This window comes from Homalodisca vitripennis, chromosome 3 (genome assembly GCF_021130785.1).
Source record: "Homalodisca vitripennis isolate AUS2020 chromosome 3, UT_GWSS_2.1, whole genome shotgun sequence".
Classification (NCBI taxonomy): Eukaryota; Metazoa; Arthropoda; class Insecta; order Hemiptera; family Cicadellidae; genus Homalodisca; species Homalodisca vitripennis.
This window is the reverse complement of record NC_060209.1, coordinates 182,614,085-182,636,049: the sequence shown is the minus strand read 5'-3', so window position 1 is coordinate 182,636,049 and position 21,965 is coordinate 182,614,085. Positions and strand designations below refer to the sequence as shown.

Sequence of the window (21,965 nt, the reverse complement as noted above, 5' to 3'; positions counted from 1 at the left end):
GTAATTTTTTTCATATATTTTTTGAAAGGTTGTCAGTCTGCGCATTAGGCATTAAATTTGTAGAAATTCCCGAAAACGTTCATTTTTCGATGTTTTTTCTAACAATTATTAATTGCCTTCAATGCCATAAAATTATTTTCTCGTTTCTTTCGTAATCATTTTTATATTGTGCAACTCTTCGCTAGCTCATATGGAACTACCCAGGACTCAACACGAGGAGGTGGTTGCACTTCGAGTCCCACCCGTGCCCTCCCTTCCACCCAACCATGAGGACACGTCTTTACATTCACAACATCAGTCTTTAACAGTTAAATTGTTTCTTTGTGTTAAAGATTAGCCTGATATTCTTATCAAACATTCTTGACTTAATTGGCTTTCTCTTTTCTTGTTATCATAGACCAATTTAGAAGCGGCAGTGACCTCTTTTACGGCTCTTTCAACCGCTTGAGTATGTGATGGAAGCTCAAAAAGAGTGCATTCGGAAATTATATTTACATTCTCGGTTTCCAGTAACCTTTGTAAATCCTGATTCGTCAGATGGCGTGTAAGAGGTGGTTCTGTAACTTCTAGATCACTCCAAACAATCATGTCGATATATTCAGATGCTCCAAAAATTATTTTTGGAATCTCAAATCTCCTTATTATCTTATTGGCTAGTTGTCTAGATCGAGCGTTGATTATACGAAAACAAAAGTCCAGGAAAGCTTTCCCACGCGAGATGGTTAACTACAGCAAACAGGATCTTAAGGTTGTATGTTGCTACGACTAATCCTAGTCAAACTTTAATTGAGCTCGCAACTTTCATCGTAAAAATGTATGCTCCTAGCTGGTTCCGGATCAAGTGCAATCCAAAAGTTATCAATGGAGCTAAAAACTTGTGGCATACCATAGATAATTGCTCTTATCTCTCTGAAGAAAATTAAACGATTGTATTCAAATGCATTCAAGACAATGGGTACTTTGCTCACCCTGAAAACATGCTCTTATCCATGTTGACTGATGACAGAGAGCATATAAAGAAACTAGCTTTAAGACGTATATAAAATAATTTTTGGAGCATCTGAATATATCGACATGATTGTTTGCAGTGATCTAGAAGTTACAGAACCACCTCTTACACGCCATCTGACGAATCAGGATTTACAAAGGTTACTGGAAACCGAGAATGTAAATATAATTTCCGAATGCACTCTTTTTGAGCTTCTATCACATACTCAAGCGGTTGAAAGAGCCGTAAAAGAGGTCACTGCCGCTTCTAAATTAGTCTATGATAACAAGAAAAGAGAGAGCCAATTAAGTCTAGAATGTTTGATAGGAATATCAGGCTAATCTTTAACACAAAGAAACAATTTAACTGTTAAAGACTGATGTTGTGAATGTAAAGACGTGTCCTCATGGTTGGGTGGAAGGGAGGGCACGGGTGGGACTCGAAGTGCAACCACCTCCTCGTGTTGAGTCCTGGGTAGTTCCATATGAGCTAGCGAAGAGTTGCACAATATAAAAATGATTACGAAAGAAACGAGAAAATAATTTTATGGCATTGAAGGCAATTAATAATTGTTAGAAAAAAACATCGAAAAATGAACGTTTTCGGGAATTTCTACAAATTTAATGCCTAATGCGCAGACTGACAACCTTTCAAAAAATATATGAAAAAAATTACGTGAGTATTTTAGACCAATTTCAACCATTTGAAAACCACCCACCTGCGATTTTTTCGTATCTTATCCTAAATAAAAAATATGTAAAAATCTAAAAATTTTCAAAAATTTTAAAAATTTATACCAAATACGCAGTCTGAAGATGGCATGATAAAATTAAATATTTTACAGAATTGTTATTGGGCCTCATACACAGTCATTGAAAGGTACCCGTTTCCGAAAAAACATTATTGATTTTTTTCACTCCACCCTATTGCTTAGGTCAAAACAAACATATTTCACCAAATTCATTACAAAATGAATTTTTAGATTCAAAAATTACTAACAACACTTATAATAAAGTAATATGTTAATCTGACTTAAGAGTAGAATGCCTTGTTTGACACAGATTGGTCTATAGAGTTTAAATTTTTACTGTGTTACCAAAATGTGCTTTTGTTGGTTGTATTCTACTAGTACTACATTCAGGGTATTATTCTTAGTACATTAGTTACCGGAAGACAACTTAAGTCAGTTAAAAAATGGTTCAAAACGTTTCTATTTTCAATAAATCTTCACGATGATGTTCTGTGTTCGTGTAATTTTCGTGCAGTAGCATTATACCCAAGTGCTGAATATTTGACAATAACAATGTGATGCGATCGTTATATTTTGTGTTAAATTCTGGCCCATCCAGTCAATATTATTTACAAGAAACGAAGGAATATAAATATAATAATACAATGTCCAAAATATATAATAATATATAATAATACAAATATAATAATTAACTCTCTCAACAAAGGTATACCACGTAATTGCTTAGGTCAAGACAAACATATTTCACCTTATTCATTACTAAATGGATTTTTAGATTTAACAATTACTAACAAGACTCATAATAAAGTAATATGTTAATCTGACTTAAGAGTAGAATACCTTGTTTGATACAGATTGGTGTTACCAAAATGTGTTTTTGTTGGTTGTATTCTACAAGTACTACATTCAGGACATTCAGGGTATTATTCTTAGTAAATTAGTTACCGGAAGACAACTTAAGTCAGTTAAAAATGGTTCAAAACGTTTCTATTTTCAATAAATCTTCACGATGATGTTCTGTGTTCGTGTAATTTTCGTGCAGTAGCATTATACCCAAGTGCTGAGTATTTAACAATAACAATGTGATGCGATCGTTATATTTTTTGTTAAATACTGGCGCATCTAGTAAATATTATTTAATAGAAACGAAGGAATATAAATTTAATATAAAACCATTTTTAACAAATAATGCAATCCCTTTCAAACTACAAAGAGTTCTAAATCCCAGATTGGAATTTAAATGAAATGTTCATTAAATCATTATTTTTATCAAAACTAATGTTTTGAGATTTACAGCTTTTTGTATCATTGATCTTATTATGTATAATTTATTTTTATAAATTACAGTTTATTATATTTCTATGGTTATTTTTAGAGTATCTAAAGTTTATATCGTAACCACCTTAAAATAATTCGAAATGAAAAGTTTGATATGGTCACTAAAATTTAAATTTTGTAAATACAAAAAGAGTAATTTATTACAGAAAGATAATCAAAGATTCATTTAGCAAATAAGGTTTGGTTTGGCATAAACATGAGTGTTTTTAAGTCTTTTTGTGAAGAGAAACAAAGGCTTAGAGACAGCGATAGACAAAACGGATTCGCAGAGTGCACCAGCATTATTTTTTCAATAAAATTCTAAATAGAAACACAATTTATTAAAAATTAAAATTAAGGACACAAACGACGTGTAACAAATACATATGCACAAATGGCTTAAATAGTATAGTTTTATAAAAACGTTTTATGATGTGTTATCAGTTTTTAATAATTGCAAAGTTAATCTTGATAGCTAATGTTAGCTAAAAGCAATTTATATCCCTCTTCAAGGCCTATGTGTAACAAAGAAAAACAGAGTTAGGACGCAAATTAAACAAACTGCTAGGGGCGACGTAACCATTCATTGACAGAAAATTTCTCTCTCTGGCAAGTCAGTGTATTGTGTACAGTTGTACATGTAAAGTAGCATCTTGTATAGGCCTATACTGAAATGGTGGGTAATTTCAAACGTTTAAATTTTATTTATAAAAGATTGTTATAAACATTTTCAATTTATTTTTATATTTAATACCACTAGTGAATTAGAACAGATTCAGCCAAGCCTCCCATATGGAACATGGCAAGATATAAGAAAATATTTTCAACGTGCATCAACATTTATTATTAAATTTATTATATAATATTATTTTATTTATTAATTTTTATACATTATTTTTTATTATTTATTAAAAAACACATTTTGTATCAAAGATCTCACGATCTCAGGTACTGTGCGAGTCAGTAAATTGAGTAAACCTTTCGAGTTGTGTTCTTCCAAATTATAACAAAGTTTTTTTAAAAGCAAAAGAACAGTGTTATAAACATGATACTGACATTTATAAACAAAGTTTGCGAGAATGCCTAAACTACCGTCGCTTGACCATGTAATCCAACTCTATTTTACATCGTCTGCGTTTTTTCTTAACGATTAGTTTATTCCACAAATGTGGTTGTGATGGTTCATTGTGTCTATAGTGAATATAAGAAAAAATCCAAGACGCGGCCGCAATTGATGAGATGTATATTTTGTGTACTTAATGAACGTTGAATAATAGTTATGTATCCAGATAGAGAATACTAATACTTTATTTTGAGAAAATCAAATACCAGCTTATACTAAAGTTTGCAGAAAAAATACACTTAAATTCGAATAAAACACTTCTAAGGTATAGAAAGAAGAAGTTCAAAAATAAGTTAACGTAGTTTTACTGATAAAGTACAAGATTGTTCTCTAAAATAAGGTTGTAATAGTCAGTAATGTTTTAAAGTTCTCTATGGTAAACTGTGAAAATGGTAAAACTAGATTTCAGAGAACTCCGCATCATTTGCTATAAGTCGGTTTGATCTTATTGTAAAGAAAACTTCTAGACATAAATAATTTAAAATCAATCATGTATCCATACATGGAGTTCATTTTACCCAGAGATTACAACGGTTGTTTTAAAGCTTGGGTTGTACCTTCATGATACAAACATTCCTACACGTGTATTTTGATGCTAAAAAAACTTTTGGCAGTGTCGAAGACAAGTTCTCGTAATATGTCATAGCTGTTTTGATGTGGACCGGAAATTTGCCCTTACTGAGAAACTATAGAAAACCGTTCCTGCAAAGACAATAGATGATGTTAAACATTGCGCTACTTCAGTACGTAAACCATTCCTTGTAACACAAAGTACATAACCATTATACAAAATGCAATAATACATAATACAAAACCATCGATTGACAAGGAGTAGTATCTGTCACGTATAGAAAAATGTTGGGAATATCCAACGTGTGTCAAATCACAGTTTGTAATTAAACACCTGACGTAGTGAAGACGAAGTCTTGTGGTGATCTATAAGAGGTGGCAAACATGTAATACAAAGGACGACGTTTAGTATGTAGGTTTCACTTGTCCAGAAGAATGTAGTACAAGTGAAGCAAAGCACGCCGAAGACATACCATTTTTTAAGGGATTTTATCAAATTTCATAAGATGTCAACCTATGAATTTGAAAGAATACAACTTCCATTCAACTCCCATCTCATATTGTATTTTGGAGTAAGAATAACTGTTTCAGTTTTGATGACAAAAATCACATTGCTCAGCTTGTATAATTAGTATTGAAAATGTAATCTCTTTTCTGTCACTTTCTACTTAACTAAACATTTTCATTGAACACAAAGGTTACATGTTATTAATTTGTAAAGTTGGTCCTGTTTATAAACCAGGACATAGCACTAATAGAACTTAACTTTATAAGTACAAATATCGTTTTTACTTAATCATATTTTAATCATAACATATTGCCATTATTATCATATAATACTTGTAATAAAGGTAAGAAAGTATCTAAAATCAATAAAATATTATTTTTAAATAGCTTTTTTTTTACTTTTTTAAGCAAATAATGCAGGTTCTTCAATTATAAAAAGTTATCATTTGGTAGTCTGATCCTTATAAAAAAACTATTTCAAATATTGATATAAGCATACTAATTTACATATTTAAATACATGACTATCATATATGTTCCATTGGCATTTATTCTTTTATAAGTGGAAGATTTTGTTTGTGCCACTACCAAATAAAACTAACAATCTTTTCAACAATACAATGTGGAGGAACTGTTAATTGGCGATGTTATGTGATTGAATGTATAGAATCGCTAGACTTTTTAGTAGGCCTCTAAAATTAGTTAATTTTAAAATACCATTTCTCACATAAAACATCTGGAATGTTGGAAATGAAGGAACAACAGAATTCCAGCTTCTGAGATCACTGACAGTGTCTCGAGGCACACGTAACCATAAACGCTCATATATTTACAAACACATAAAAACTGTATTAATTATTTATTTAATACTATCAGAGGGTCTAAAAAACGAACAATATTATATATAAATTCTTAAAAATACTTTTTTTACAAAATACATTCGTACTATAAATAAATTGGCAGGGTATATAAGCATTTAATGAATTTCAGTTGTACAGGAATACTCTGTCAATTAGATTAGTTTTATAGTGTTAAAAATAAATTTTAATTATTTTTCCAGTTATAATAAAACCGAGAAGAATAGGAATGATGATCATAGGTAATAGGTTATTTAATTCTGATATTTAAAAGAGATGATGGAATGAAGTGGCCAGTACAGTGCTAAAACTCGTGATATAATAAAACACTGAAGGGCGAGCTACAAGAATATACAGACTGAAGAGGGTCCACAGAACGCGTCGACTATATTCCGGTCCCTACGCTGGTGACGAGTTAACTGGAGGACCCTTGGAGTTGAGTTTTTACATAACTCGATTCAGTATTAAAATTATACATGCTATTTTTAATATCAACTACCGTCATAAACTGCCAGCAAAACACAAATAAATTAACCTTGTATATACGCAAAGAATTTAGTAAACGTAAAAATATCTTTTATGATGTTTTTATATAGTTTAATTTACGAACGTAAGTATTCCCGTTTATGTCAATTATATACACTATAAAATTTAAAGGACATTGAAAAAACTATATAAAACCATAAGGTTTTGAAACTTTATTCTGAATATGGTTTCTAACATAACGACTCGGGACATACATTTTTGAGTGATCTGTAGTTTTGGTTAACCTTTTGTTACCAATATAGAAACCATCAGACGTGCTTTGTACACTGAAGATAATATGTTACACCTTCCTTGGCAGTTATCAAACAATATTTGATCGTATATATACTTAAAATCGGTTATTTAAATTGAAATGATGAAGGTAACTAACAGGTTAAAAAATTGTAAGTTCAACACTTTAAAGCAATGAACAGTTAGTTTTGAAACTTCTAGATTAAATACTAAATAATTCTGATCTATCTGAAGTTAAATATTTCATATATTTCAAGAATCCCATAAAGAGTTGAATAAACCCACACAGAAGAAAATCACAAGAGTTAATGAAAATCACATCACATGTAGTAGTATAGTAAATGTGGACCATTAAATCATTGTTATTTTTATTTCGTTTAATCCATAAACATTAAGCATATAGAGTAATAAAAAATGCATTATATTTACTAGAAAAACGGTCCAAATCCAATGATCAAATCTATGAAAGGAATGAATAGTTATCACTTCCCAATATCACACAAACATTGCTCGTAAAAAAAAAAAAAAAATATTTTGGTACCGCACCCAAGAATGGGGTGTATTTTAATAATCTGTATCACATGCACAATTAATACTTCATATATCAAACTCTAACGGTGGTTTTTACCAAAGTATTATTATCTTCTTGAAATTATGTTCACCAAATAAAGATGCAAGATCTTGTATGTTCAAGGCATGAAAGTCCCTTGATATAGGTTTTGGTGTTTTATTCACAAATTAGTGTACATACAGATAATCGCGCAAAACAAGTGTTTAATTTGCGGTAAAACTATTAGAGAATCGTCTGTCTATTCGGCTCAACGTCTCTTAGATAACACTTGATTAAAAGGACCTAGAGACTTAATACATGAGATCATTTTGGTCCTAGAAATGACCTAGAGATCTTAGACCAGATGGTCAAAAACCCAAAGGACTATCCGCCTTTGTGACTGTCTGTTCGTCTATGCGATATCTCTAGATAGAAAAGTAGTGGATACATGAAACTTGGGACATGGGCCCTCCTTAGTCCAAAGAAAAAACTCCATTGTTTTAGGATCAAAATGTGAAAGTGCAGTCCGTCCGAAAGACTAGCCATATAGCGCTACCTCGTTCGTTCAGTTCTGTCAGACCCTTCGATACTTCATTGTCACGGTTTATTGACTTCAATTTGTTTAACTCACTTTAAAAAATTCGATTTTCAAGGGAAAATACGATTTAATTCGGGCTTCATAGTATAAAAATTCCAAAAGTACGTTGAAAAGAAAAGGTTATGAGTTCAATGTAAATTTAAATGTGGAAGAAGAAAGGCGATGAAGTCTATACAAATGTAGAGTCTCTCAGAGTAAAGTTACTAACATAATTACTCAGCGATTGTAACGGGTTCTTAGAGACAACCTACTTACTTACGAAGCAGAAAATAAAGAAGAAGGCAATGCGGGAGTGGGTCGGAGTATGTGAGCGTCTGTAGATTGTACAACGATCATAAATCCTCTTACATTAAATCGAGGTCAGGCGAGCTTTATGGCGAGATTAAAATCTTTTAAAAACTACAATATTAATTACTGTAATAAAAATAAAATATTATCGAAGGATTTATACATAGTAACATGGACTCGTCTTCCTACTTGAAACATACACGAGCAAAGCCCACTATTCTACTGCACCTCACTGATAAACTTTGTTACAAAAGGGGATCAATCACTGTCATCATAAAACACAGCTCTCTTCTCAATGTGGATAGCTTGAGTGTTATTAATAACTTTATCCTTGATGTTTATTATATATATATGGTTTTCAATTACAGATTTGTTTCAGTTGGCTGTGGCGTTAGTTTTTTATTCACCTAAATGTCTGTAAGTCTTGAAAAGTAACCAAGTTTTGAGAGAAAAAGTAAAGACCCCGCCTTTGGCCAATTTCGGTAAATTGAAAACCCAAATTAAACTGTTCGAGAGATACGATTCCGGTAATATTTCATGAATCCAGTAACCTGAACGCTTTGTACTAACTTGGAATTGACCCACGAAAGTTTGGGATCGAGGCAACTTCCTGCTTTATCGTTTGCTTTCAATGAGCATTGTCAGAAAGTTCATTATTGTAGTTTTCCAATAACAGTTTAATGATGTATTATAATAGCAATTTTAACGTTACTGTTACCAAAAGTGGTTATTTCTAAAAAAGATTTTACAGATTATATACGTTTTTTATTCTTTAAAAGTTTTCATTCGACTTGCTCATTTAGAAGATAAAAATGAGATGTTGTGCACGCAATTGTGTAAGTAAATTCAATGTAATAAAAATTCGAATTAAGGCATTGTTGAGAAACCTTTTAATATCATGACCAATATAATAAAACATTAGCTAAACTAATAAATCGCCGAGACTTATGTGAAAATAGAATACTACTTAAAAAATAAACACCTTAACCCTTTAATGCATGATTTTTTTATTTTAAAATAAAAAAAATATTTTCATGTACAAACAACCTTACGTATCAACGGAAAAATGTTAAAAAAATTGTTTTTATAATTTTTTTGATTTTTATTTGATTTTTTATGTGTGTTGCTCCTGAGCTACACCATGCGTAAACGGCTCACAGGATCTAATACAATAATTGGTGGCAGATAAGTAAAAGGCAATTGTTTGATTTTAAAATTCAGATTTATTACATTCTTGTCATATATAAAACATGTTTAAAGATCAAGAGAATAAAACAAACAATGTTGCAAATATTCTAGTTATGAAAAGTTTTAAAACAATTTTTTTTAGCGTGAAAACAAAGATTGATGTCACACTTAGTACATTTCACAAAGGTGAATCCTTTGCATCCCTCTGCCTTACATCTATTTTTCTTCTCATCCCAAATAGGCCAGTGGTTAGTTTTGTCTCTTATTACATCCTTTGGAGGTCGGGAAATAGCAGTAAGCGTTCTTTTCTTCAAACAAGATGGTGAATCATTGGAAGGTCTTCCTCGCTTAGGGGTGTTCACAGATCCTATTTTACAGAGTGTCACCCCCAAATCAGTTCTGAACTCTTTTTGAGTCATTCCCTTAGTCTCGGAAAGAGTCGAATGCAATATCCATGCATTTACTACAGCCATATCCACCATATGGTAGAACATTCGGAAATACCACTTTCTACTCCTAAGTCGAATATGGTGTCGTCCTATGTGAGAGTCCATGAGGTCCACTCCTCCCATGTGCTTATTGTATACCTTGACAATTTGTGGGCATGGAACATCAATGTACTTTTTGGCTTTTCGATCGTATCGCTTGATACTTTCCATTGGGACTACACCACACAGAGTTGATCCTAACATCACTGAATCATTGTCCCTCCATGAAACCATGGACAATTTGGTGTCGTTGACATTAGTAGTGAACTCCACTGAAGTTCCTCTTGACTCTTTTCTTCCTTCTTTTTTATCAGTAAATGGAATATTGGGGATCCTATCCCTCCTAAAAGTTCCCAAAGCAAAAATACCTTGAGTTCTCAAGTAAGAAAACAGGAGAAGGCTAGAATAAAAATTATCACAATATATTGTGTAATTCACATTTCTGGGAACCTTTCTGCAGAGCCTCACCACTATATTTCCCGTCTCTCCCAAATCTGGCTCACTGGCAAGTCTAGACTGAGTTTGGCCTGAATAAATCTCAAATTGGTGGGAGAAACCTTTGTCATCGCAAAGAACATACAGCTTATATCCCCACTTATGTGGTTTGCGAGGATTGTACTGCCTCATGTAGTGGTGCGTTTTTGTGGCACATATCTGCTCATCCACAGACAAAGAAGGTCTCATTGGGACTGAAGAGAACTTCTCATTTAGATGTTCAACTATGGGTCTTATTTTGAAAAGTCGGTCTCGATCGGGGTCATCAAGGGGCTTCATGTTTGTGTTGTCATTGAAATGCAAAATGGACCTCATTGACTCAAAAGCATTTACACTCATGCTATTTTTGACAACATCATTCCCGATAAGTGAACTCCACATGTCCCTTACGCTAGTGTAGTTCACAACTGAGGACATTATAACTATCCCTAAAAATCTTTCCAGCTCTGTGGTGGTTAAACTTTTAGTTTTTTGTGGATCTTTCTGCGAAGAGTAAAGTGAACTTTCAAAACAAATTTTGTCAAGAATAGAGTCATCAAAGAAATATTTAAAATATTGATAAGGAGTCTCTAAGTCTGAAACTCTCTCCGGCATAACTAAGTTTTCAATTTTGAAAACTTTTTCATCACTGTCTAGTTCTAAATTCTCATTTTTCCATACCGGTTTTAATTTTTGCTCAGGTGGTTTCTTTAGCGTTTTTTTCTGTAGTAAATTTTCTTTATTGTTTGTTTTTGTAATTTTTTTTTCTCAAACCTTATACTTATTTGAAGTTGAAATGTCCACAGTTGTGCCTGTCTGCACTATTTCAATTGAAGCCTCTTCTTCCTGGGGTAATATTACGCTAGTCTCACCTATTGATCTTTGTTGCTGAAGTTCATCATTACGGTCATCGAGAATCTCATCCAACCGAGCGAAGATCTGGTCATCTGTAATATTGTCTTCATCGATAACCTCATCACACTCATCATCACTGCCGTAGGGAACGTCGAGAAGGTGAACAATTTCATCATTTCTCAGCGAGGTCGATGGTTGTGGTCGATCTGGATCCTCATTCATAGTTCCTAAAATAATACCGCTAACATTAGGTTTTTGTAAGGGTTTTTATATTAATTTATAAGGTATGATTATCCTTACAAAGAAATATGATTACCTTTTATCTTTATCGTTTTGTCTGTATTAGTGTATCCTAATTTTAGCTTGCATATTAGGCTATTACAGTTTTTTGTAAAATAACGTGACATAACCTCTAAATGCATAATGTTGCTTACGAGCAACATGAATAAAACTATCGAGATTAGAGTTATTACAAGAAATTTGCTCTTACCTGATTGTTTTTGTTGAAAATATATATATTGTGAAGCAGAATATAATTTTATTACAAGTAAACACTGTATTTAAAACTTCCAACAATTAAACAAAGTAGGCCCACAAATCACGTTGCTGAGAAACCAGTACCTGGATCAGATCAGCTGGAATAAATCAAACAAATGACAAAAAAAGGACAACAGGTGAGATGAGTGGCAAACAACATAATGTAGCTCTTGAGTAACAACTAGAAGTTCACAGTATGCCCACCAGAAAGCTCTAGAATCCTGGTTAGAGTTGATGTTGCTTGTGGGCTACACCATGCATTAAAGGGTTAACCGATAAACAAATTTGTAGTTTTCCATATCCATACTTACGCTGGCGATTTATTAATTACACGATACTAATAATTCACCAATGACCATATCTGCTATTTCAGTATATTTTAATACAATGTTAATTAGGTCCTGTAAAATCAGCTGTTTTAATGTATTGTTTTTATGTTTGTGAAGAAACATTTTTGTTGATGTGTTGTTAACCCTTTAATGCATGGTGTAGCCCACAAGCAACATCAACTCTAACCAGGATTCTAGAGCTTTCTGGTGGGCATACTGTGAACTTCTAGTTGTTACTCAAGAGCTACATTATGTTGTTTTGCCACTCATCTCACCTGTTGTCCTTTTTTTGTCATTTGTTTGATTTATTCCAGCTGATCTGATCCAGGTACTGGTTTCTCAGCAACGTGATTTGTGGGCCTACTTTGTTTAATTGTTGGAAGTTTTAAATACAGTGTTTACTTGTAATAAAATTATATTCTGCTTCACAATATATATATTTTCAACAAAAACAATCAGGTAAGAGCAAATTTCTTGTAATAACTCTAATCTCGATAGTTTTATTCATGTTGCTCGTAAGCAACATTATGCATTTAGAGGTTATGTCACGTTATTTTACAAAAAACTGTAATAGCCTAATATGCAAGCTAAAATTAGGATACACTAATACAGACAAAACGATAAAGATAAAAGGTAATCATATTTCTTTGTAAGGATAATCATACCTTATAAATTAATATAAAAACCCTTACAAAAACCTAATGTTAGCGGTATTATTTTAGGAACTATGAATGAGGATCCAGATCGACCACAACCATCGACCTCGCTGAGAAATGATGAAATTGTTCACCTTCTCGACGTTCCCTACGGCAGTGATGATGAGTGTGATGAGGTTATCGATGAAGACAATATTACAGATGACCAGATCTTCGCTCGGTTGGATGAGATTCTCGATGACCGTAATGATGAACTTCAGCAACAAAGATCAATAGGTGAGACTAGCGTAATATTACCCCAGGAAGAAGAGGCTTCAATTGAAATAGTGCAGACAGGCACAACTGTGGACATTTCAACTTCAAATAAGTATAAGGTTTGAGAAAAAAAAATTACAAAAACAAACAATAAAGAAAATTTACTACAGAAAAAAACGCTAAAGAAACCACCTGAGCAAAAATTAAAACCGGTATGGAAAAATGAGAATTTAGAACTAGACAGTGATGAAAAAGTTTTCAAAATTGAAAACTTAGTTATGCCGGAGAGAGTTTCAGACTTAGAGACTCCTTATCAATATTTTAAATATTTCTTTGATGACTCTATTCTTGACAAAATTTGTTTTGAAAGTTCACTTTACTCTTCGCAGAAAGATCCACAAAAAACTAAAAGTTTAACCACCACAGAGCTGGAAAGATTTTTAGGGATAGTTATAATGTCCTCAGTTGTGAACTACACTAGCGTAAGGGACATGTGGAGTTCACTTATCGGGAATGATGTTGTCAAAAATAGCATGAGTGTAAATGCTTTTGAGTCAATGAGGTCCATTTTGCATTTCAATGACAACACAAACATGAAGCCCCTTGATGACCCCGATCGAGACCGACTTTTCAAAATAAGACCCATAGTTGAACATCTAAATGAGAAGTTCTCTTCAGTCCCAATGAGACCTTCTTTGTCTGTGGATGAGCAGATATGTGCCACAAAAACGCACCACTACATGAGGCAGTACAATCCTCGCAAACCACATAAGTGGGGATATAAGCTGTATGTTCTTTGCGATGACAAAGGTTTCTCCCACCAATTTGAGATTTATTCAGGCCAAACTCAGTCTAGACTTGCCAGTGAGCCAGATTTGGGAGAGACGGGAAATATAGTGGTGAGGCTCTGCAGAAAGGTTCCCAGAAATGTGAATTACACAATATATTGTGATAATTTTTATTCTAGCCTTCTCCTGTTTTCTTACTTGAGAACTCAAGGTATTTTTGCTTTGGGAACTTTTAGGAGGGATAGGATCCCCAATATTCCATTTACTGATAAAAAAGAAGGAAGAAAAGAGTCAAGAGGAACTTCAGTGGAGTTCACTACTAATGTCAACGACACCAAATTGTCCATGGTTTCATGGAGGGACAATGATTCAGTGATGTTAGGATCAACTCTGTGTGGTGTAGTCCCAATGGAAAGTATCAAGCGATACGATCGAAAAGCCAAAAAGTACATTGATGTTCCATGCCCACAAATTGTCAAGGTATACAATAAGCACATGGGAGGAGTGGACCTCATGGACTCTCACATAGGACGACACCATATTCGACTTAGGAGTAGAAAGTGGTATTTCCGAATGTTCTACCATATGGTGGATATGGCTGTAGTAAATGCATGGATATTGCATTCGACTCTTTCCGAGACTAAGGGAATGACTCAAAAAGAGTTCAGAACTGATTTGGGGGTGACACTCTGTAAAATAGGATCTGTGAACACCCCTAAGCGAGGAAGACCTTCCAATGATTCACCATCTTGTTTGAAGAAAAGAACGCTTACTGCTATTTCCCGACCTCCAAAGGATGTAATAAGAGACAAAACTAACCACTGGCCTATTTGGGATGAGAAGAAAAATAGATGTAAGGCAGAGGGATGCAAAGGATTCACCTTTGTGAAATGTACTAAGTGTGACATCAATCTTTGTTTTCACGCTAAAAAAAATTGTTTTAAAACTTTTCATAACTAGAAATATTTTGCAACATTGTTTGTTTTATTCTCTTGATCTTTAAACATGTTTTATATATGACAAGAATGTAATAAATCTGAATTTTAAAATCAAACAATTGCCTTTTACTTATCTGCCACCAATTATTGTATTAGATCCTGTGAGCCGTTTACGCATGGTGTAGCTCAGGAGCAACACACATAAAAAATCAAATAAAAATCAAAAAAATTATAAAAACAACAATTTTTTTAACATTTTTCCGTTGATACGTAAGGTTGTTTGTACATGAAAATATTTTTTTTATTTAAAATAAAAAAATCATGCATTAAAGGGTTAACCTAACCTCTAGCTGTGTTCTATGAAGAATAAGCAATATGAGTGATTCGATAGATAGTGAAATGAACACTAATGAAGCGTTGAAAAGATAACGATGCATAAGAAATTATGATAAATATCAAAGAAATGTTATTAAACGTAAAAGCAACTGCAGTAAGAGCAACTGCAAGTCAAGAGGCCTAAGAAACCAAAAACTGGAAATAGTGACCTTGCAAAACGTAGTGTTACGTATCAATACTGTGTGAAATTGCAAGACGCTTCTTTGAAGGGATTTACATTTGCTTTCTGTAGCTTCTTTGGAATCGCAACTGAACGGTTAAGGAGGCTGTGCAACCTACTTAAAGTCAACAAATTGCCTTGTGACTTACGTGGCAAAGCTCCTTGTAAACATGCTGTGCCAGGAGATGTTTGTCATTTGATTGAAGATCATATTAGGTTTTTTCCACAAAAAGTGTAACATTACTCTAAAAGTGAAGTAACTTATTTGAGTTCAGACTTAAAGAAAATGCACAGTCTCTTCCAAGAAAGACATCCTGAACTACAATCTACGTACTGGTTTTACCATAAAATATTTAGAGAACGCTTTAGTTTGAGGTTTGGGCGACCACAAATAGACTCTTGCGTGTTCTTGTGAAGCTTTAAATGTAAAAATAAAAAGCCCTTCTCTCAATGATGCAGCCAACCGTGCAGCAGTCGCAGAGCTTATTGTACATAAGCGTAAATTAATAAATGTTACAGTAAAATTCAAGAAATAACCATGATCCATATCGTCAGTGAATTGTCTTTTTATTGTTTGCAGAAATCTAACGAGAGTACAAACTTTTATAGAGAATGAAAGGATCTTTTAGTATATAAAATTTTAGTAACTATCATTAACATTCAATCGAATAACTTTATACAATTACTAAAATTTAATTATTACGAGGTTACGAGAACGATTAGAGTTATAAACTAGATACAAATCCCTTACAAGCAATACATAAAAAATTAAAATTAAAAAAGCGCCAAAACTTTGAGGGATCCTGGACGAAATTTGAACATTTTCAAATCTACGAAATATATCACATTGTGTTAATGCACTAGTTAGAAGATAAATGTTTGTGACGTTTGTTTTCCTTAATATTTTGCATCCAAACGATTTACCCATTTCTAGTTTGTTTTAGAAGTGGTTCAAAGTGTTTTACACATCAATTTTCAATTATTAATGCTACACACTAATATTATATGTACTATGTATGTTTCTTAAACCTCAATTTTTTCCAGATTTGCTCTTCCATTGTATGTGGTTATCCTATATGATGATGTTGTATATGTATCAACTTCTACCTATATATCCATTAATCATCGTTTTCGTATTAACAGGTCATCCATTAAAAATGCTCACACCTAATTTCATAAATTTGTTGATCACTAGTCATATTTTGGTAATATAGTCTAGAAATTATCATGCACTCAAATAATCCGCAAGCTATGAAATGCTTTGATGTTAGTAATTTTTCTCGTATGCTTAGATAAATCTGACCCATATGAGATCTCCACTGGTTCCTCTATTAAGAAGAGAATACATTGCATTTCGTTTGGTTGCTAGCAGCACTGAAATTGACCACCTGTTTTTTGGAAACTTTCATAATCGCTTTCGTTTGTCAATTGCTATAAGCATGTTAGGTGTGTTGATGGTTTATGTTTAGTTATTAGATTGAACGTAATGGGTGTAATAAAACTGCGAGATTGTGTTGTTGCTGTTTATTAGACAGTGATCACAAATGCAATTCTGATATCAGTTATAGTGATGGAAGTGTGGAAAACGTAATTATTTCCCGTACTGAAAAACAGTTAGCCGAATCACGAAGATGAAGCATTCTAACGTCAAGATGGAGGTTTTAGGGGCTTCTTCATATAGTAAAGTATGTTAACTAATTGTAAAGCAATAATTCGTACTGTGAATAACAAATAAGAATTTCGTAGGAAACAGGATGTTTGAATTTTCTATACCTATGGTTCAGCAAAAATTATAAAGAGTATTAGTCGAATATTTATTTGCCTTTAAACATTGGACATTATGTTTGCATTTCTAATTGTTTAGTAATATTATTGATATTTTTTCATTTTATTTAGAAACTTGCTGGATATTTTTGTAAGTGGTTGATTATTATAATCAGGACTTAAAGGAGTTGTATGTGTAACTCCTAGAAAAAGAATAAATATTATAAATTTACAAAAACAAACGTCTCTGACTCAAAGACAACTAGCTCAGCGATGTACCTTGTATAGGTTATGTTTTTTCAAGACACACATTGAAGGTTTTATACACATATACATCTATGGAGGAAGCATGAGCCACTTTCATATGGCTTATTTGGTAATTTTATGTTTTTTTATAACAAACATTGAACAGTTTTAGTAAAACTTAAAATGTGTAGGAGAAGATTTATTTATTATATTCCTGTATTATTTTAGTCTTAAAAACACCAATAAGTAGGAAATAAAAATTATACAAACTTAGTTTGCTAATATATGCAAACAATTCCAAATTGTTCGAAGTGAACAATAAAACTGAGGTCGCATATGAGTTTACTTTAGCCACTTCAAAATTTTTTGCTCTTTTCCAAAAACAAAATCTTTCAAAACTAAATTGAAAAAGCAACAAGTCTTTATATTTCCATTGAGTATGCGTTATTTACTCTAATTCCTGTGTATTTATATTTGTAAATAAAAACGTAATTGTGTATTTTATATAGTTACTTAAGAAATTCATGTCTATACATTAATATACATTTCAAATAAACGAATATTATTATAATTTTGTTAGAGACTGAACAATACGAACAAAGAAATTCGTATGTTATGATAAAATGTTTATAAAGAAATCAACAAAGAGGTCTACCATATTATTTTAACACAAAAACTGGAGAATCAGATCGGAAGCATCCTGTAAGTGGAACCTCCGCGAGGAATTCAGCAGAATGATGTTCGAGATCAACCTAGTGTACTGTTTTAGGACATGATAATAATATGTCTACGATGGGAAATAGGAAAGAGTGAGGATTTAGCGTGTTGTGTTACATTTTCAATTCAATATAAATTGAATACTTCATAAATAATGAAAAGGTGAATGTTAGTTCAGAGCCAGCCATTGAAATAGTGGACGTCAGGAAAGGGACGTTACTCGAAGTATTCAGCAGAATGGTGACCTATATTAATTGAGAGTAGGTACTGCTTTGTAGCAATGATAAAAATATTTATACAATGTGATATAGTAAATAGTGTGTACTGTGAAATGTCCAATTCAATATGAATGGAATACTTTAAAAATAAATAAACAAGAAAATGTTAGATGATAAATGAGACTTTAAATGTTTATTCGATGTTGTTTGACAGTGTCAGCCACTGGATTTGCTAACGTCTATTAAGTGGAACCTTGTCAAGGAATTCAGCAGAAACTATTAAACACTTCATAATGCGGGATAGTCGTGTGGGAAAAGCAAGGCTCCTAATATTTTATTTCTAAAGCTTTATGCTTATAAAATGTTTTATTTTATAAAGAATCGTCATTAAGATAAACAAATTATCAATTAAAGTAATAAATCAATCTCACGTTAGAATATATTAATATAGTTTACTGATTTGCAATACAAAGAAGCGATTAGTGATCAGTCGTTACTTGCACTTACACACTACGGGAAGTGAGGAAACGACAAATCTGCATGGACCTATGTGACCTTTGATACAAGAGCGTGTCACTGGCATTTCATATTACAGGAAGCAAGGAAACGCAATGACACGGTACAACTATCTGGACTTTTTGGATCATGCCAGTTTTAAGACGTCATATATAATGTCAAAAGTGTTTGTAATGTAATATTTATGTATCCTATTTAGTGTATTTTTATTTGATTTTATCTGGATATAATTAAAATATATTTAAATTGTCTCGTACAAAAACGAATTCTTTGTTTTCTTCACAGTATATTGAGCATTTATATTGATCATAATGTACCAGGATATTCACTTCCTTTACTTTATAGGGTTGCAACTAATCTAATTATACATTGGAGGGAATTGATGACTGTATTGCATATAAGAAATAAAAGCTTTCAGAACGGGGTTGTCCGCAGTGATATCGGAAATATGTAATGATATGTATTTGTTAAAAAGATTTGAAATGACTAGTAATAAACATGCTATAATCAAGATCCAGGACACGCCAGAACACTAAATTGCCAGGTGAGATTGTGAGACCACTCCGCCCATCCCTCCTCAAGATGGACAGGTTTGAATGGTATTCAACGTTCAAAGACTTAAAATCATTCAATTGGGATTGTCCTCAATACATGAAAGATATCACCCCCCGCCCCACTTGTCACTTTTTTTTAAATCATAGAAAAATCCACGTTGCACCAGAGATGGCTAAAGGGGTTCAATATAACAGGCATTGTAGTGGTGACACTACTGTCTGCGATTATTGAAGGGAACGAAGATATCAAGTAGGCGAAGAGTAGAAACAAGGAAGAATCGTTGTTTACTTTCAAAACATAATTTACATCCACAAGTAAATAGTACTTGGCAAGACGAACTTATACTGGATTTTCAGATTCAACTAAATTACTTAAATTTGCTTCAATATGACTGAGGTTACTTATTAACTGAATAACATCTTGTACTAATACAGGATTCGTTTATACTAAAGTCTGGTAACGGAAACGCATTTAAGAAAAAAGTATTTCTGATGTAATGCAGTTATAGCCAGACTTAAAAATTTTGCATGGTTGACTGAAGATGATCTAAGTCATGGTTCAAATCAAAGAGTCATTTTAGGCCTGGAAAACATGCTCAGATCTTGGGTTACTAGAGAAAAGTTCATGAAGACAAGGAATTATAAAAAAGCTGAGTTCAGGTGAAAAAGTTCAATGTGAGAAATCAGAAACTGAGGAGGAGTTGCAACTTCAGTTTGGGTCGAAACACTCAGGTGATGAGTACATTAAGTTAACATCAGCTCATAATCAGTAGCGACACGCTGCCGGCTTAACGATAACTACAACAGACATGTGTCACCGCCGATACTGTGCAGTTATGTTAGTTACTCCTTACTCCTACATTGTGAGCCATTTACCATTACATTTGTATTTTTCACGAAACTTTAAGGAGCTCGATGACTCAAAAATTAACCTTTTTTATTGTGCATCGGAGTATTATTATTAAAAGAATATTATATTATTATTTTATTTAAAATTATAAAATAAACTTAACATATCATGTCTCCTTGGTCTGGAGTTTGACACGGTTTTGCAAACATTATATCATATTTATTATAAATATTGTCATACTTCTTGATTTTATTTTCTTCTTGATTTGAATTTTGGTAGGCTCGAAAGATAAACGTATATTTGGATGGTCTGATGCCAAACTGAACCAACTCCAATTTCAATGTTTTTCCGGTATTGTCATTTCTTACTTTATAAAATACAATACATTCACATGCCAGAGAGAACCATATTAAACAGCTGAGTTTGTGAGGGAAATTTTATTTTTTCTGTTTTACCATACGGGGAATTTTGATTTTGTTTGTGTGGCAGACTGAACTAACTCCTGAAAAACATGGCTGACGCATTAGAGTTGGTTCATGGTGCATCCTCTTCTTTAATAAATAGTGAGTTAAACTCCAGTTTATCCGACTTATTTGAAGATTCTGGCGACGAGTTACATCCCACCTCAACATGCTGAAGATAGTAGTGAAGGTAATATTTCACATTTACTAATTATCTAAGGTCATTTCAATTATATGCAATAGGTTAGTGTACATTAGCATTTCATCTTATGCCAAAGTGAACTAACTATTCCCTCCATAATATCAGCTGTTGTGGTTGTGTTTTTTTGTAACATATTAATGTTGTAGCCTTTCAATAGTGTTGTTAACAGATATCTGCAATGCACGATATACTATCTGTTGTCATAACTGGGATTTTGGAGTTAGTTCACTCTGGCATACAGTGTTCAGATATTTAAATGATGTTAGTTCATTCTGCAGACGAGATTGTAAAAAATGCTGATTGTTTGTTTGCCCCTGGATTTTATAAAGCTTATAGACAATGATAATAGATTAATTAATTCATTTTTTAATAAAACAAACCTTATTTTGTTTTTTGTGTGTGTATATATTGGTACATTATTACTACAGTAATCCTTTTACCACCATACTTTAATAAAATAGGACTATTTTATATTGTTGGCCTTTGTACATGCTTTATATTGGCATTAATGTTGCAGATGATGTCCCATGTGGTTCTAAGCAAAAAAAGGAAGAAGAAGAAGAAGAAGAAGAAGGATGGAAAAGATGTTGGGGCAGATGGATCAGAAATGAGACAGGAAACACTCGTAGCAACAGAAGAAAACCCACCCGAGAAGAGAAGAGAAGAAAGAGAAACTACGGAGAGATCCAGCTAAGTGGAAAAAAAATATTAGAAAGATAAATCGAAACTCAGGAAAAGCTTATGAGAGTACTAGTGGTAATCCTGTTGCAAGTAAAATATTTGAACCGTTTGACTGTAAATGTAGAATGAAATGCGCTGAAAAAGTTAATATTGATGAAAGGAAAAAGTTTTTTGATCTCTTTTGGAATTCAGGGTCATTTGATACACAGACTGCTATTATTGGTAGGTCTGTTAAAGTTCGAAATGCTTTTGAAAAAAAGGGTTCTGATGATTCAAAGAGAGAATTCTCTCGTTACTATTATTTGCCATGTCAAAATATTGATGTCAGGATTTGTAAAAGTATGTTTATAAAAAACACTTAAAATAG

General features: G+C 32.7%; 2 protein-coding genes across 2 annotated transcripts; one reads left to right on the top strand and one right to left on the bottom strand.

Annotated features, from left to right (window-relative positions):
• Window positions 1–207: 207 nt before the first annotated feature.
• On the bottom strand, window positions 208–10,913 carry LOC124358501 (piggyBac transposable element-derived protein 3-like). The gene is made up of 2 exons (XM_046810795.1): window positions 9,728–10,913; window positions 208–278 (listed from the first exon to the last, which is right to left on the bottom strand). The coding sequence occupies exons 1-2, from the start codon at window positions 10,911–10,913 to the stop codon at window positions 208–210; spliced, it is 1,257 nt and encodes a 418-aa protein (XP_046666751.1).
• A 2,649-nt stretch (window positions 10,914–13,562) lies between these two features.
• Window positions 13,563–21,611, top strand: LOC124358500 (piggyBac transposable element-derived protein 3-like). The gene is made up of 2 exons (XM_046810794.1): window positions 13,563–14,780; window positions 21,435–21,611. The coding sequence occupies exons 1-2, from the start codon at window positions 13,563–13,565 to the stop codon at window positions 21,609–21,611; spliced, it is 1,395 nt and encodes a 464-aa protein (XP_046666750.1).
• Window positions 21,612–21,965: the final 354 nt, after the last annotated feature.